Here is a 17,154-nt window from a genome sequence, read left to right on the forward strand (position 1 = left end):
CATACTAGCGTCTGTGCGATGCTCCAGCTGCTCCTGGAGGATCGCGCAGGCGCTGTATGCGTCCTGCGCATGCGTGGAAGCGCAGAACTCGTCAAAACCGGGTAAGGAGCACGTGCGGGCGCGCGGGTGGGCCCTTCGCCATTCCCGGAAGTTACTTACTTCAGGGTTCGCCAACCAACCGGTTCGCAGGGACCGCCGCGAACCGGTTGAAATCCACCCCTGCCTTACTCCCAAGTCGACTCCTGTTTTTGAGCTCTTCCCTTTGTCTGGCAACTCTGCCCATGTGTACCCTGGGAACAGGCTCCAGCTGTTCTTCTGCCTCACTGATGTCTGACTCTGAAGGCAGCTGATAACTGGCATACGGTCCTGGCCCCCTCTCTGCCTCTGACACAGAGCCCTCATCAGAGGCTTCCCCAGACTCCAGGACTGGCCCAGGTTCCTCCCCAACCTCCTCACTGTCCGATTCTTCTGCCAACTCCACAGGCCACTGGCAGACCACAAGAGGGACTTTGGAGTTCATCCAGTCTAGCCCCTTGCTGGAACAGGAGACCCTTAACAGAATCACAGAATCGGAAGGGACCTTGAAGTCATGTTGAAGGTGACATAGGCCAGGGAGGATTGGATCGTTATCCCAATATGTTTGCAAGTGTAAATCCTCCCTCGAAAGACTTTGCTGGATGTGAGCGAGCAGAATTCACAGGGAATTAATAAAAGGGGGTTTTGTCGGGACCAGGAGTTTGCTTCATGCTCTCGGGAAGCCTCGGTCAGAACAATACGATTCACGTCTGTGAGTCACGGGCAGCTTCTCTTTAAGCAAACTCTTCAGCCAAACGAAGCGACTTCCGCAGTGCCAGGCTGCCCCGTCGCTGGTGATATATCACTGCACCTCTGAAATTAAATTAACAAGAGCTGCTCAAAGCCAGCTGGTGAGGCTGCAAATTCCATTATATGCTCCAGGAGAGAGGGATCAAATACGCCGCTTCTAAAACTTTCTAGTTAATTCAGCTCATAAATATTAGCGCGAAGGAGGGCAAGGAGCAAACCGCTTGCGTTTCTCTTGGCTGGGATCTGAAAAGGATTTCTTGTCTCTCGGGCCCGCTAGCTTTCCTCCTGCAGAGAAGGAAGATCGAGGCTCAAGCGAGGAAGTCAAGCGTCAAGCGGGTTTTGCAAATGCCACGCAGGGAGCCCTCAACGGTCCAATCCAGCGTTGAGCCCAAAGTTAATGTGGCTGAGTGAGAAATGTGTGAAACGGGTTTTGTCTCCATTTTGCGACTCTTCTTGCTCAATTCTTTAGTAGTAATAAAAGGTGGACTCATCGGCTAAGATGCTGAGCTTGTCGATCAGAAAGGTTGGCAGTTCGGCGGTTCAAATCCCTAGGGCGGAGGGAGCTCCCGTGACTTGTCCCAACCGAGCAGTTCGAAAGCTCTGAAATTATTCTGTCAGTTTGTCATCAGGAAAGTAAAGGAAATCCTTGTCTTACAGCCGTTGGCTTAGCAAATTCAGTTGCTTTTGCCCATTTGTTCGTGTCTTTAAAAGTTTTTAATTTGCTCATGAATGTATTTTTTTGTTTTTAAATTTGAAATCTTGGTAAGCTTCTTTTATATCGGGAAGAAAACTCTCCATTAAGTACTGCAGAAATGATAAATGTCAGGGTTAGGGTAGGGACGCAGTGGCTCAGTGGCTAAGACATTGAGCCTGTCGACCAGAAAGGTTGGCAGTTCGGCGGTTCGAATCCCTAGCGCTGCGTAATGGAGTGAGCTCCCGTTACTTGTCCTAGCTTCTGCCAACCTATCAGTTCAAAAGCACATAAAAATGCAAGTAGAAAAATAGGAACCACTTTGGTGGGAAGGGAACAGCGTTCCGTGGGCCTTCGGCTTTGTCATGCCGGCCACATGACCACGGAGACGTCTTCAGACAGCGCTGGCTCTTCAGCTTTGAAACAGAGATTAACACTGCCCCCTAGATTTGGGAACGATTAGCACATAGGCGTAAGAGGAACCTTTACCTTTATTTTTATCATTCTTACTGCAACGCAGAAAGCCTCAGCTATTCTAAAGGCTTTTTGAAAGATTGATGGTAATTGAGGTCCGTGAGCAGCCTGTTACACCCGAAGGACTCTGGAGAATATAATCTTGAATAAGTACCCAAAGCCTCTCCATTTAGAAGGATTTTCTTTTCGTTTGCTTTGAACGGGAGCAACAACAACAACAACAAAAACCAACAACCAGCCATCAATAAGAATTGATCTCGGCTAATTAAAAGCTTAATCAATTGGCCCTTCCCTCGACTGATTTCCGAGCTTTTTGCAAAAGCACCAAAATGCTTGCGTGTTTGTGTAAGTGGTTTAAGTGCCCTGCCTCTTGAGAATGAAAAAGGATTTTTATCCTGACCCGGAAAAAAAAATTAATGATGTGATTAATCCCTCGTTTTGTTCACGATGCAAGTAGCAATTTCCCTTGGAGGGCTTGATTTCAACGCTGGGTTGAAATCCGAAGAAGTTTCCGTAGCTCAAATAGAGAGCCAATTAACGTACTCTTTAAAGAATGGAATAGACATAGAATAGAATAAAATAGAAATGGAATGGGAAATGGAATTGGAAATGGAAATGGAATAGAAATAGAAGTAGAAATATAGATTTGTAGATTTGTAGATTTTATTGTCATTTATAGGCCGCCCTTTTCCCTGAGGGGACTCAGGGCGGCTTACAATTCGTGGGGAAGGAGTGCAAGACAAGACATGAAATAACATGTGAATAAAATAAAACAATAAAACACAACATTCATTCAGCATTCGGGTGGGGTGTATGAAGATCTTATCCCCAGGCCTGACGGGATAGCCAGATCTTAAGGGCTGCGCGGAAGGTCTGGACGGTGGTGAGGGTACGAATCTCTACGGGGAGATCGTTCCAAAGGGTCGGAGCTGCTACTGAGAAGGCTCTCCTCCGCGTAGTCGCCAGTCGGCACTGACTGGCGGATGGAACTCGGAGGAGGCCCAGTCTGTGCGATCTGATGGGTCGAAGGGAGGTAATCGGCAGAAGGCGGTCTCTCAAGTAATCAGACCCACTACCATGGAGGGCTTTATGGATGGTGAGTAGCACCTTGAAGCGCACCCGGAGATCAACAGGTAGCCAGTGCAGCTCGCGGAGGATAGGTGTTATGTGGGCGAACCGAGGTGCGCCCACTATCACTCGCGCGGCCGCATTCTGGACTAGCTGAAGTCGCCGGATGCTCTTCAAGGGCAGCCCCATGTAGAGCACATATAGAATAGAATAGAAAAGAAATATGGAACAGAAGAGAAAGAATGGAATTGAATAGATTGGGATGGAATGGAATAGAATAGGAATTGGAATTGGAAATGGAATAGAAATGGAAATGGAATAGGAATAGAGTTAGAGTTAGAATAGAAATGTAGAATAGAATAGAAATATGGGACAGAACAGAATGGAATGGAATAGAATGGAATGGAATATAATAGAATGGGAATAGAAATAGGAATAGAATAGGAATAGAATAGGAATTGGAAATGGAATGGAAATGGAATGGAAATGGAATAGGAATAGGAATAGGAATAGAAATAGAAATAGAAATAGAAATATAGAATAGAATAGAATAGAAATATGGAACAGAACAAAAAGAATGGAATTGAATAGATTGGGATGGAATGGAATAGAATAGGAATTGGAATTGGAAATGGAATAAGAATAGAGTTAGAGTAGAAATGTAGAATAGAATGGAAATATGGGACAGAACAGAACAGAATGGAATGGAATAGAATGGAATGGGAATAGAAATAGGAATAGAATAGGAATAGAGTAGGAAATGGAAATGGAATTGGAAATGGAATGGAAATGGAATAGGAATAGAGTTAGAGTTAGAATAGAAATGTAGAATAGAATAGAAATATGGGACAGAACAGAACAGAACGGAATGGAATGGAATAGAATGGAATGGGAATAGAAATAGGAATAGAATAGGAATTGGAAATAGAAATAGAATAGAAATGTAGAATAGAATAGAAATATGGAACAGAACAAAATAGAAAGAATGGAATGGAATAGAATAGAATAGAATAGAATTCTTTATTGTCACACTGAGAACAGGCTCCAGCCTCACTGATCTTCGATTCTGGCCCTCTCTCTGCCTCCGACGCAGAGCCTTCATCCCAGCCTTCCCCAGACTCCACGACTGGCCCATCTTCCTCCCCAACAGCTCCTCACTGTCCGAATTTGCTGCCAGCTCCTCTGGCTGCTGGTGGGATGCAACAGGCTGCCTTATGCCTCACTACAGTATTCCTTATGGGGCCAAAAAAAAAAAGGACAGAAAGAAGGCAAAGCCATTCCTTTAGTCCTATGGAGAAGTTCTATGGAGAATCCCTTCTACCTGTGCATTGAGGCTCTCCTTCTCCTTGGATATGTCCCAGAGGAGACAAGCTCTTTTGGAGACACGTTTCAATGCGGGACATTTCCTCTTTCTGGCATGGCGTGCAAACTCTGCTGCTTGTCTACTGAGAGAGAGAGAGAGGTAGAGAGAGAGGTAGAGAGGGAGGTGGAGATGGAGGGAGGTAGAGAGAGAGAGGTAGAGAGGGAGGTGGAGAGGGAGAAGTGGAGGGAGAGAGGGAGGGAGAGAGAGAGAGAGAGAGAGTAAGTGCACTCCGCATCTTTGCTCAACTCGAAGTTCCTTGGCGGCCTCAACGGTGCAGCAGAAATGTTGGCTTTCCTTCCGTACGATTGAGATCCTTTGGCAAGCAGGAGTGGCCCTGAGAGCGTTTTCGAAGGAGACACTCTGTTCTTGCAGAATTCTCTAGTGTTACATTCTTCTTGGCTCTTCTTCGTTCTCCTTCTCCAATCCCATCCCGAAGCATTCATCCGCCCATTTCCAGACACTTTGGATGAAGCCACCCGCTTGGCTACTGTTTGCGCTGTTCCATTGTGCCCTCGATGTGAAAAGCAATCAGCTAAAAAAAAAAAAAAAAACAGACGCCCTATTCCTTCACGTCCCTTGCTAAAAGAAAAAATAACATCCAGTTTTGGTCACCACGATGTAAAAAAAGTTTTGAGTCTCTAGAAAGAGTGCAGAGAAGAGCAACCAAGAGGATTAGGGAGCTGGAGGCCCAAACACAGAACGGTTGCAGGAACTGGATAGGTCTAGTTTAATGAAAAGAAGGACAGGGGGAGACATGATAGCAGTCTTCCAATATTTGAGGGGCTGCCCCAAAGAAGAGGGAGCCAAGCTATTCTCCAAAGGCAGGATAAGAAGCAACGGGTGGAAACTAATCAAGGAGAGAAGCAACCGAGAACTAAAGAGAAAATTAGAACAATTAATCAGTGGAACAACTTGCCTCCAGAAGTTGTGAATGCTCCAACACTGGAAAGTTTTTAAGAATAGATTAATTTCTCCGAAATGGTATAGGATTTCCCGGCTGAGCAGGGGTTGGATTGGATTGGATTGGATTTATTACATTTATATGCCGCCCTTTTCCCCGAAGGGGACTCAGGGCGGCTCACAATTCAATCAGGGAAGGGGGTACAGACAGGGGGATAAAAAAGACAAGACATAACAATACAAAATTTAAAAACACACAACAACCATACCATTCGAGAAGGGGGGCAAAAACTCTTTAGCCCCAGGCCTGTCGGAACAGCCAGGTTTTAAGGGCTTTGCGGAAGGCCTGGAGGGTGGTGAGGGTTCGAATCTCCACGGGGAGCTCGTTCCAGAGGGTCGGAGCAGCCACAAAGAAGGCTCTCCTCCAGGTGGTTGCCAGCCGGCATTGGCCGGCGGATGGAATTCGGAGGAGGCCTAATCTGTGGGATCTAATCGGTCTATTGGAGGTAATTGGCAGCAGGCAGTCTCTCAAGTACCCAGGTCCAATACCATGAAGGGCTTTATAAGTGACGACTAGCGCCTTGAAGCACACCCGAAGACCAACAGGCAGCCAGTGCAGCTCGCGGAGGATAGGTGTTACGTGGGTGAACCGAGGTGCACCCACGATTGCTCGCGCGGCTGCATTCTGGACAAGCTGAAGTCTCCGAATGCTCTTCAAGGGCTGCCCCATGTAGAGCACGTTGCAGTAGTCCAGTCTAGAGGTCACAAGGGCACGAGTGACTGTTGTGAGGGCCTCCCGGTTCAGGTAGGGGCGCAATTGGTGCACCAGGCGAACCTGGGCAAATGCCCCCTGGTCACAGCCGACAAGTGGTGTTCGAAAGTCAGCTGTGGGTCCAGCTGTGGACTAGAAGACCTCTAAGGCCCCAACTGTTATATTCTGTTGACATTTTCTCAAAGAAATGGAGGCAGTTTAGGCACAGATTTCCTGACAGTGAGAACAGCTAGTCAGTGGAACAACTTGCCTGCCAAAGGTATGGGTGCTCCATCCCTGGAGGTTTTATGGTGAAAGGAGAAGAAGCAGAATATCCGGGATTCTAACTTGGTTAATGAGCGATGACCGGGGCCCTTCTCGGGTCAACGATTCCTGGCGCAATTTGAAGAGCCAAGGTGGCGCAGTGGTTAAATGCAGCACTGCAGGCTACTGCTAGATCAGCAGGTCAGCGGTTCAAATCTCACCGGCTCAGGGTTGACTCAGCCTTCCATCCTTCCGAGGTGGGTAAAATGAGGACCCAGATTGTTGGGGGCGATATGCTGACTCTCTGTAAACCGCTTAGAGAGGCCTGAAAGGCCTATGAAGCGGTATATAAGTCTACTGCTATTGCTATTGAATAACCATTTTTGGCTTCTCTTTTACTCTCAGGTGGAAGCACTAACTCACCAACCCAGGGCAACCACCGTGCACGCTGTTCGGGATTCCGAGCTGGCCAAACTCCCAGAGGGAGCGCTGATCTCCATCAAACGCAAGTTCCCCCAGGTCGGAGGTCTTTAAACTTTAAACTTTAATAGGATTTGTATGCCGCCCACTCCCTAGGGACTCTGGGCGGCTCACAACAAAGTAAAAGCATTTAAAACATTTAAAAATACAGAATTAAAATCAATACAACATCCATTCCATCAAGTGGGGCTGGAAATTAATCAACAGCCCTAGGCCTGCCGGAACAGCCAGGTCTTGGTCGCTTTGCGGAAGGCCGGGAGAGTGGTGAGGGTCCGGATCTCTGCAGGTAGCTCGTTCCACAAGGCCGGTGCAGCTACAGAGAAGGCCCTCCCTCGGGGAGCCGCCAGCCAGCATTATCCGGTCGACGGCACCCGGAGGAGGACCAACCTGTGTGATCTTATTGGTCGTTGGGAGGTATGTGGCAGGAGGCGGTCTCTCAGGTAGCCAGGTCCAATACCATGTAGGGCTTTAAAAGTAATGACTAGCACTGGGAAGCCAGTGCAGCTCGTGGAGGATAGGTGTAACATGGGTGTACCTCGGTACACCTATTATCGCTCGTGCGGCTGCATTCTGGATCAGCTGTAGTCTTCGGACACTCTTCAAGGGCAGCCCCTGAACTGCCTGCCCTCCCCAACTCCCAACTCTAGCCATTGCATGCAAAGTTACATGCTTTACCTGCAAACGACTTTGTTTTGTTGGAATCGCAATACGGCAGGCTCTGAAACGCGCTTTAAACTCGGTGTCAACCATTTCTAACTTGACTGTAAAACGTTAAGATTGCTGTTGTGGAGTTGTCAAAGTCTGGAATGCGCTACCTCCATGATGACGATCAGCTGTCCTTCACATTTTCACGGCGGTGCCGAAAACCGGTGGGGTGCACGCAAAGCCAGTGGATTGTTGGGTGTGCATGCGCGCCAGAACCCCGGAAGAGCCAAGGTGGCACAGTGGTTAGGGTGTAGTACTGCAGGCCACTTCAGCTGACTGTTATCTGCAGTTCGGCGGTTCAAATCTCACCGGCTCAAGGTTGACTCAGCCTTCCATCCTTCCGAGGTGGGTAAAATGAGGATCTGGATTGTTGTTGGGGGCAATATGCTGACTCTGTAAGCCGCTTAGAGAGGGCTGAAAGCCCTATGAAGCGGTATATAAGTCTAACTGCTATTGCTATTGCTATAGTTTGGCTTTTCAAGAGTGTGATCCTCTCGCGCACGGCAGTGCCAAAAACTGGCCTGCTCCTGCATGCCACCCAGCTGATCTTTGGTCACCGATGCGTGCTAGGATTCAGAAGTTTGGCTTTCCCGGAGCGCGACCCACCCTGGCAAGGGTGTGTGTATGCATGCGATGTTTCTTGTGCAACCTTTTTCCCCGCTAGGTGCCGAAAATGCTCACCATCCCTGCTCTACTTGATTCAGTTGTTTCAGCTGCAAATGTTCAGTTTCAGTCCCAAATTGACTTCCGAGGACCTTTGCATCGTACTTAAGTGGTTAGTAGAGGGAGTGTGCATCAGTGCGCTAATGTGCCTATCGTCCCTGTCCCTGGATTTTTTATTCTTTTGTTCTCGTCCCCAAATTCTAATAAACCCTGCACTCAGTTTTGGTCACCACGCTGTAGAAAAGATGTGGAGACTCTAGAAAGAGTGCAGAGAAGAGCAACAAAGAGGATTAGGGGAGCTCAAACATAGGAAGAACGGTTGCAGGAACTGGGTATGTCTAGTTTAATGAAAAGAAGGATTAGATAGCAGCATTCCAATATCTCAGGGGCTGCCCCAAAGAAGAGGGAGTCAAGCTATTCTCCAAAGTACTTGAAGGCAGGACAAGAAGCAATGGGTGGAAACTAATCAAGGAGAGAAGCAACTTAGAACCGAGGAGAAATTTCCTGACAGTGAGAATAATTAATCAATGGAACAGCTTGCCACCAGAAGTTGTGAAAGCTCCAACACTGGAAACCTTTAAGAAGATGTTGGACGATCATTTGTTTGAAACGGTGTAGGGTTTCCTGCCTAAGCAGGGGGTTGGACTAGAAGATCTCCAAGGTCCCTTCCAACTCTGCTATTGTATTTGTACTAAATACAATAAATAAATAAACTCAGGTGAAGAATTATCCCTCCACAGTGGGATTGGGTAGCTCACTTCACAGGCGCCTTAGCACCGCACAGTGATTGCCGGTGTGTGTCACTCTTGACAACTTGGTTTGTGCGTTACGTTTGAAAGCTGGTTTATTTTTAGAAGGCGGCTCCATCTGTCTATTCTTGCTAAGCAAAGCGGTTGGGGTGGATTTTTTTCGTCGGAGAAGTGGGCCACAGCGCTCCCTCTGACTTATTGTTCCCTGCCCTACTTAAGTAAGCAGCGCCCTGAAAGCTGCACTCCAATTGTGACACGAACGAACACAAAGATGGTGGAGATTTTTCTCCCGGGTGCGTTGAGGGCATTTCCTGAGCAGCCTCAGAAGAAAATGCATCCATTTTTTTTAAAGCAAAATAATAACTAGGTTTTTAGATACGATGGAGAAAAATCTGGCTTTACAGCCAGCGCTGGAGTTACAAGCGTTCAGCGAATGTTTGAAGTTGAAACCGTGCTGGGGAAAAAAAGGAACTATCCCCAATCCTCACATTTACGACCACTGTGGCCTTCCCACGTGTATGATCTGAGCGCTTGGCAACTGGATCGTACTTAATGACGGTTGCAGCATCCGTGTGTGTGTGTGTGTGTGTGTGTGTGTGTGTGTGTGTGTGTTTGTGTGACACGACCCATCATTTGTGACCTTCCTACGTGTCTTCCGACAAGTGAAATTAATGGAGGAAACCAGGTTGGCTTTAATGACCATGTGATTCGTTTAACAACGGAAACGATTCGCTCGACCCCCGTGACAAAACTGATTGTGAAAATTGGGCAAGGACTCAATTCAGAAGCGCCTCGCTTAGCGATGGGGATTTGGGTCCCCATTGTGGTCGTAAGTCGAGGACTGCCCGTCTGGGAAGTGAGGCAAACACCAGAACAAGGTCATGGTTGTTTTTCCATTCTGCTTATAAGATTCATTGTCTTTTTAATGCACCCCATAATCTCTTGCGGGGTGGAGTCTGGGCAACTGAATGGAGCTGAGTTTTTCCTGGCCGGATGCCTTCCTGTCACCAATACGGAGTTTTGTTCAGCAGATAAATCCTCATCGTGCCCAGAGAGAGAAATATCTGCCTCTACCTAGGCTCGAACTCATAGCCTCCTGATTGCGAGGCGAGAGCGCCACCTCTAGGCCACCGCACCACTCCTCCACCACCTGAGCAGATGTCAGTCACAAATACTTTAAGCCACCTGCGTTTTTGCTCCCGGCAGACTACAAGGCACATTATCCTCTGCCCGGAGAGGACGGATCGCTCCTGATAACACAAGTGGCCAGGATTCCTTTTCTTTCCTGGCGGGCTGTCAAGATTTGAATAAGTGCAAAATTGCTGGAGAAAAAGCTTGGCTGTCTTCTTGAAGTTTCTTCCTTCCTTCCTTCCTTCCTTCCTTCCTTCCTTCCTTCCTTCCTTCCTTCCTTCCTTCCTTTTTCTCCCTCCCTCTCTTTCTTTCTTCCTTCCTTTCTCTCTCTTTCACGATCTCTCTTCCTTCCTTTCTTTCTCTTTCTCTCTTTCTCTCTCCTTCTTTCTCTCTCTTCTTTCCTTTCTTCCTCTCTCTCTCTCGTTCTCTTTCTCTCTTTCTCTTTCTTTCTCTCTTCCTTCCTTTCTCTCTATCTCTTTCTCCTTTCTCTCTCTTCCTTCCTTTCTTCCTCTCGCTCTTCCTGTCTTTCTTTCTTTCTTTCTTTCTTTCTTTCTTTCTTTCTTTCCCTTCCTCCCTCCCCCCCTTTCTCTCTCTCTCTTCTTTCTTTCTTTGAAAAATGTGTTTACTGACATCTTAGGCACCTAGAAATGGAAGTTTTTCCTCTCTTTCCACGGAAGGGGGGCGGGTGGGACAGCATGCCTCCTTTCCCCAAGCAAAGCAGCTTTCAAACTCCCCAGCAGAATGCGTGCCAGACGCATTGTTCCAACCCAAAATTGATGTTCCTGCCAGGTTGCTATAGCAGCCACAGAGTGACTCACCCAGTGGCAGAAGGCAGCATGCTGCGCTGGGGCTCCACAGTTGTTTTCAAACCCATCGTGGTCATGTGAAACCAGACTGCAGAGCCCCCCCCCTCTTCCCCCCCCCTCCCTCCCTGACCTTCCTGGGCTTCAGAAGTTCACGCAGAGGTCCTGAACATCAGTCACGCCACCGGCCTGCCTCTCGCCCATCCGACAGTCCAGGAACCAGGACACATGGGGTTCCTTCGTTCCAATGATATTTATGACATTTCCCCAAAGCATGCACGTAAAAGAAACCCACATAAACTCACCATCCAAAGAAACAATGAAGAGGGGAAAAAGAAAACAGGGATAGAGAGGAAGGGGGTCAAGCTATTCTCCAAAGCACCTGAAAGCCAGAGAAGGAATCATAGATGGAAACTGACCAAGGAGAGATTCAACCTGGAGATAAGGAGGAATTTCCTGACAGTGAGAACAATCAACCAAAGGAACAGAAGTTGCCTTCAGAAGTTGTGGGAGCTTCATCCCTGGAAGCTTTCAAGAAGAGACTGGACTGCCCTCTGTCAGAAATGGTTGAGCAGGGGGTTGGACTAAATGACCTACAAGGTCCCTTCCAACTCTGTTAATCTGTAAGTGTGGGGAAAAAATGTAAAGAAAGCAAAAGGAAAACAGAAATGAGAGTCCCTTGATGCTCTCTGAGTTTAACTGCTCTCTCTTTTCTGATGTTTCATTACCCAAACTAGGTAACATCATCAGTGCTAGAAGGGAGAGGGCAAAGCCCAATCCCTTCTAGCACTGATGATGTTACCTAGTTGGGTGACGAAACGTCACTGCAAGAAAGCTGTCTTTTAGGCGGCCTGCACTGGTTGCCGGTTGTCTTCCGGGTGCGATTCAAGGTATTAATTATGACTTTTAAAGCGCTCCATGGCTTAGGCCCAGGGTACCTGCGAGACCACCTACTGCCACCGGTAGCCTCCCACCGTCCAGTGCGATCCCACAGAGTTGGCCTCCTCAGGGTGCCGTTGGCCAGACAGTGTCGGCTAGCGACCCACAGGGGGAGAGCCTTCTCTGTGGGAGTGCCTTCCCTCTGGAATGAGCTGCCCCCGGAGCTTCGTATAATCCCCGACCTCCGGTCCTTCCGACGCGCCCTAAAAAGTTGGATTTTCCAGCAAGCCAGGCCTGGCCTGAACAAAACAAAATAAATTATTGATCATTGTTAATTTTAATTCGAATTTTCTTAAAAATGTCATTGTTAATTCTAATTGGGTTTGTTTGGGATATTCTATTTAATTCTTTTTAACTTTTGTAATATATGGTTTTTTTTAATGTTGTACGCCGCCCTGAGTCCTTGGGAGAAGGGCAGCATATAAATCTAATAAACCAAACCAAACCAAGCCAAGCCAAGCTCAGAGAGCACCGAGGAGCCTTCATTTCATCCTTAAGCTACAAAAATTCTCCTCCGTTGAAAACACAAATATATACGAAGAACAACTTCTGACCTTTTCCAAGCATATAAAGAAAGCCAACTTTTGATCCCTCGTTTAAGAATATAGTAAAATGTCCATTTCCCCCAAAACATGTAGAGTTACTTCTGACAAGTGTCTTTAATTGTTGTTTGCCTACAGACGGAATCTTGCCAGAATAAAACAATAATCTGCATAACTGTAAATATGTACCATGAATTATTAGGGAAGGTCCATCCTTGTTCTCTTCCTTCCCACACAATATTCCAACACTGGTTTGTTTGTTTTTTAATTAAAAGTTTTTAAAAAAGTTTTACAAATATATACCTCCCCCCCAACCCACCTGCCCCCCAACCTCACTCCCCCCCCAACCTCCCAGAGCAAATACAGGGTATAAACATTTAACAACCATATTCTAAAATAAACTAACAGACTTTAGCATCATCCCTCACTTGTGCTTTAACTCCCCTTTTGTAAAGCTGACTTTAAATAAGTTGTATCTTTCCTTGCTCATTCACTCATAAGCTATCTGGAGTTTCTTAGTCCCATATTTATTTTGAATATAATCAATCCATCTTCTCCATTCCAGTTTACATTTCTCGTCTGAATAATCCTTGAGATATGCTGATATTTTAGCCATCTCTGCTAAGTTTGTTACTTTTAATGTCCATTCTTGAATAGTAGGCAATTCTTCCTTCTTCCAGTACTGCGCCACCAACAATCTTGCTGCCGTTGTTAAATTCAGAATCAAATTAGTCTCTATAACTGTACAATCAGTAATTATACCTAACACGAATAACGGGGGGGTAAACTTTATCCTCTTTTAAAAAACATTTTGCATAATCCACCATATTTTTATTCAAAATGCTTTGATATGGTCAGTTACAGGCCAGATGGAAATCAGCATCACGCAGAATGAAGACAATCTAATAAAGCAAATTAGGGATCAAAGCCCAATGCATATAAAAAGGTTATATAATATACTGATAGAAATAGATTCTGAAACCGAATTAGTTAAAGACTGTATGATAAAAGTGGGCACAAAATTTTGAAGAACCAATAATGATGGATACTCGGGAAAAGATATGGGTAAGAAATGTCAAATTTACGCAAGTCCAAAATCTGAGAGAGAATTTCTACAAGATGTTTTATAGATGGCATTTAGATCCTAAAAAATTGGCTTGTATGTATCCGAATTTACAACCTAAATGCTGGAGATGTGATTGTACTGATGCTACGTATTATCATATATGGTGGACTTGTAAAAAGGCCTACACTGGAGGTTTTAAGAAGAGACAAGCCTAATTACATCTCTGTTTTTCTCCCCCATTCTCTCTTTCCTTTTCCAGGTCGTGACGCGGCTTATCCATTTGCTGGGTGAAAAGATCCTTGGAAATCTACAGCAAGGGGGTAGGATACGGGATGCTCTGGCTCTTTCTCCTGCACCTTGGGGTTGGGTAGGTGGGACGCGGGATGGCTTGTGCATGCAATTAGGGGTGGAAGAATGGGACAGCCCAGCTGTCCTTGACTTACGGCCAAAATTCGAGCCCAGAATTGATCTTGCTAAGTAAGAAAATGGTTCAGTGACCTTTTGTCCCGTTTTACGATTTTCCCAGCCACATTCGTGAAGTGAACCTCCGCAGTGGTTAAATCAGTAAAAGTTATCCACACACACACATGTGCTAGTCATTCCCGACTCTAGGGGGCGGTGCTCATCATCAGTTTCCCAGCCGAAGAGCCAGTCTCCGGGGTCATGTGGCCAGCATGACTCAATGCCAAAGGCGCACAGAACGCTGTTTCCTTCCCACCAAAGGTGGTTCCTATTTTTCTCCTTGCATTTTTACCTGCTTTCGAACTGCTAGGTTGGCAGAAGCTGGGACAAGTCACAGGAGCTCACTCCATTACGCCGCACTAGGGATTCAAACCGCCAAACTGCTGACCTTTCTGATCGACAAGCTCAGCGTCTTAGCCCCTGAGCCACTGCGTCCCCAGTTAAATTAATAACCGGGTTTGGGAAGTCAAATCTGGCCCCCACCTCCATGGATTTTGAATGAATGGGGAGGAAATGAGGATTTTGCAGTATCCTTCCCCCAGGAGTTGGGAGAAAATGGGGATTTTGCAGTATCTTTCCCCTGAAGTGGGGAGGGAATAGAAAGTTTGCAATATCCTTCCCCCAGGAGTTGGGAGGAAATGGGGATTTTGCAGTATCCTTCCCCTGCCACGCCCACCAAGCCATGCCCACAGAACGGGTAGTAAAAACACTTGAATTTCACCACTGGAAATCTCTTTCTCCTTGTCCTACCTCATCAATCCACGTATCTTCTCTTCACCCACCTCAGCTGTGGCTTCCTTCCTTCCTATATTTGGTTTATACACCCCGCATTTCTATTCTTAGGGCGCTCGAGGTGTCTTGCCAGTCAAAGGAAAAGACAGAATAGTTAAAATACCCATGATTATGAATCCCACTCAAAAAGCCCAGTGAGGTTATGTGTGTGGGGGGGAGGAAGAATGGGATTCTTGTCTCCTTTGGCTGCTTAAATGCTCTCGCCGAGCAAGGAGAACATTCCAGAATTTAGGTGCCACACAGAGGAGGCTGGTTCCGTGCGCTTTTCCCCTTTGCCCATCCAGCTTTCAGAGCTGACCTTTACAATAGGGGATTCAGAGTACAGAGTATTTCTTGACTTACTCACTGTTCAATTAGCGACTGATAAAAGTGACTCTCATGCGGTGGCTCAGGGGCTAAGACGCTGAGCTTGTCGATCAGAAAGGTCGGAAGTTCGGCGGTTCGAATCCCCAGCGCCGCGTAACGGAGTGAGCTCCCGTGACTCATCCCAGCTTCTGCCAGCCTAGCAGTCCGAAAACATGTAAAAAACGCAAGCAGAAAAATAGGAGCCACCTTTGGTGGGAAGAAAACAGCGTTCCGTGCGCCTTCGGCGTTGAGTCATGCCGGCCACATGACCACGGAGACGTCTTCGGACAACACTGGCTCTTTGGCTTTGAAACGGAGATGAGCACCGCCCCCTAGAGTCAGGAACGACTGGCCTAGATCTGCGAGGGGAACCTTGACCTTAAAAGTTACAGTGGCACTTATGACCAGCTATCACAGTTATGACCATCACGAGCATCCCCACGGTTGTGTGATCGAAATTTAGGCACTTGCAACCAGCACGAATTTATGAAGGTTGCAGTGTCCACATGATCACCATTTGGGAACTTCCCAGCATCCGACACACAAACCACTGAGAGAAGCCAGATCCACTTCGCAGTCCTTTTCGATTCACTCAACAATTGCAGTGAGTCACGAAAAGGTTTGAGATTTGGGCGTGATTCATTTAACAACTGGCTTAGCCACAGAAATCCTCGTTATGAATGATTAACAAAGTGGTAACTCTCGCAGATCTTGAAAAGAAGCTCGCGGTTCAGCAACGGGTGTTCTGTTTTGCATTGATTGATTGACCAGTTTGATTTGATTTGATTTCCATCTCTAGGTGACTCACAATTCAGAAACCTACATTACAATGAAGAAACTATTTTAAAAGAATAAAATAACGGTAGAAACCATTAAAACACTAAAAAAAGCACCCCCAGGTTAACAACATGTCCTGTAGGAGATGAGCCCGAGGGAGTGGGTCAAATGCATCATCAGTCACGAATCCCTGCGCTCCCACAAGAGATCTGAGTCCAGCCACCTTGAATTCCTTTCTTGTCTCCCGCTCATTTCCTTTGACCGTTAGTAGTTCAGATCCTTTCAGAGCACTTAATAAATCTTTGATACTAATTTGAACTGTCTGAATCTCCTGAGTTCCCCGGGCTCTTGGCAAACCCATTTCTACTGCGTCTCTGAGAGTTGGGCCCATCTTCTCACGTTTTACGTTAATGCTAGTTTTCTGATGTGGTTCTGGGTGCTTCTTCCCTCGTCCTCCGATTGGGAACGCGGGCAAGCAGCCTACGGTCTCCTCCAGCGGGTTTTCTGTTCCCCAGGGCACCAGTTGGGCCTACACACCCCCAGCAGCAAGTGGGACGCCAGCAACCCAGCCAGCAACCTCGCCACGGTGGCCATCATGCCCGTCTCGGAAGACGTGCCCCTCTCGACCTTCACCCTGGAACTCAAGCATGCCCTCTGCGCCATTGGTAAGACCCCCCGCGGGCTCTGGGTGGCTTCAGACCCCCACCCATGAGATAATGGGAGGGATCTGGACGTTCAGGAGATACATCTCAAAATTGAATAAAGCTGGAATGGCCCCCGGACGTTGTGATGTCCAAGTAGGGCTGTGATGGGAAACCTATGGCAGAGGTGGCATGCAGAGCCCTCTCTGTGGACATGTGTGCCCATTGCCAGCTGCTTTTCCGCTTTCTGGTGCATGCATGTGCGCTGGCCAGCTGGTCTTCGCAGGCGCCCGTGCGCCAGAGAACGGCCTGAAAAATGGCCAAAAAAGAGGGTGTTTTCCAGGCCATTTCCAGGCTGATTTGTGGGCTGTTTTCAGGCCATTTGGGGGCTGTTTTTCGGCTGAAAATGGCCTGCCAAATGGCCAAAAAAGAGGGTGTTTTTCAGGCTGTTTTCCTGGCCATATTCAGGCTGTTTTTGGGCCATTTACAGACTGTTTTTGAGCCATTTTCGGGGCTGTTTTCAGGCCATTTGGGGGGTTGTTTTTCAACTGAAATGGCCTGAAAAATGGCCAAAAAAGAGGCTGTTTTTCAGGCTGTTTTAAGGCTGAAAAGGCCTGAGAAATGGCTTTTAAAAAGGCTGTTTTTCAGGCTGTTTTCCTGGCCATTTTCAGGCTGTTTTTGAGCCATTTTGGGGGCATTTTCAGGCCCTTTGGGGGCTGTTTT

At 47.1% G+C, this 17,154-nt stretch overlaps 1 protein-coding gene across 1 annotated transcript in view; it reads left to right on the plus strand.

Annotated features, from left to right (window-relative positions):
• PNPLA7 (patatin like phospholipase domain containing 7) overlaps positions 1–17,154 on the plus strand; it is a 66,512-nt gene that overhangs the window by 37,048 nt on the left and 12,310 nt on the right. The window contains 3 exon segments of the mRNA XM_032233548.1: positions 6,742–6,855; positions 13,674–13,734; positions 16,306–16,455. Of these exon segments, the coding sequence (XP_032089439.1) occupies positions 6,742–6,855; positions 13,674–13,734; positions 16,306–16,455 (325 nt within the window).

Source organism: Thamnophis elegans, chromosome 16 (assembly GCF_009769535.1).
Source record: "Thamnophis elegans isolate rThaEle1 chromosome 16, rThaEle1.pri, whole genome shotgun sequence".
Lineage (NCBI taxonomy): Eukaryota > Metazoa > Chordata > Lepidosauria > Squamata > Colubridae > Thamnophis > Thamnophis elegans.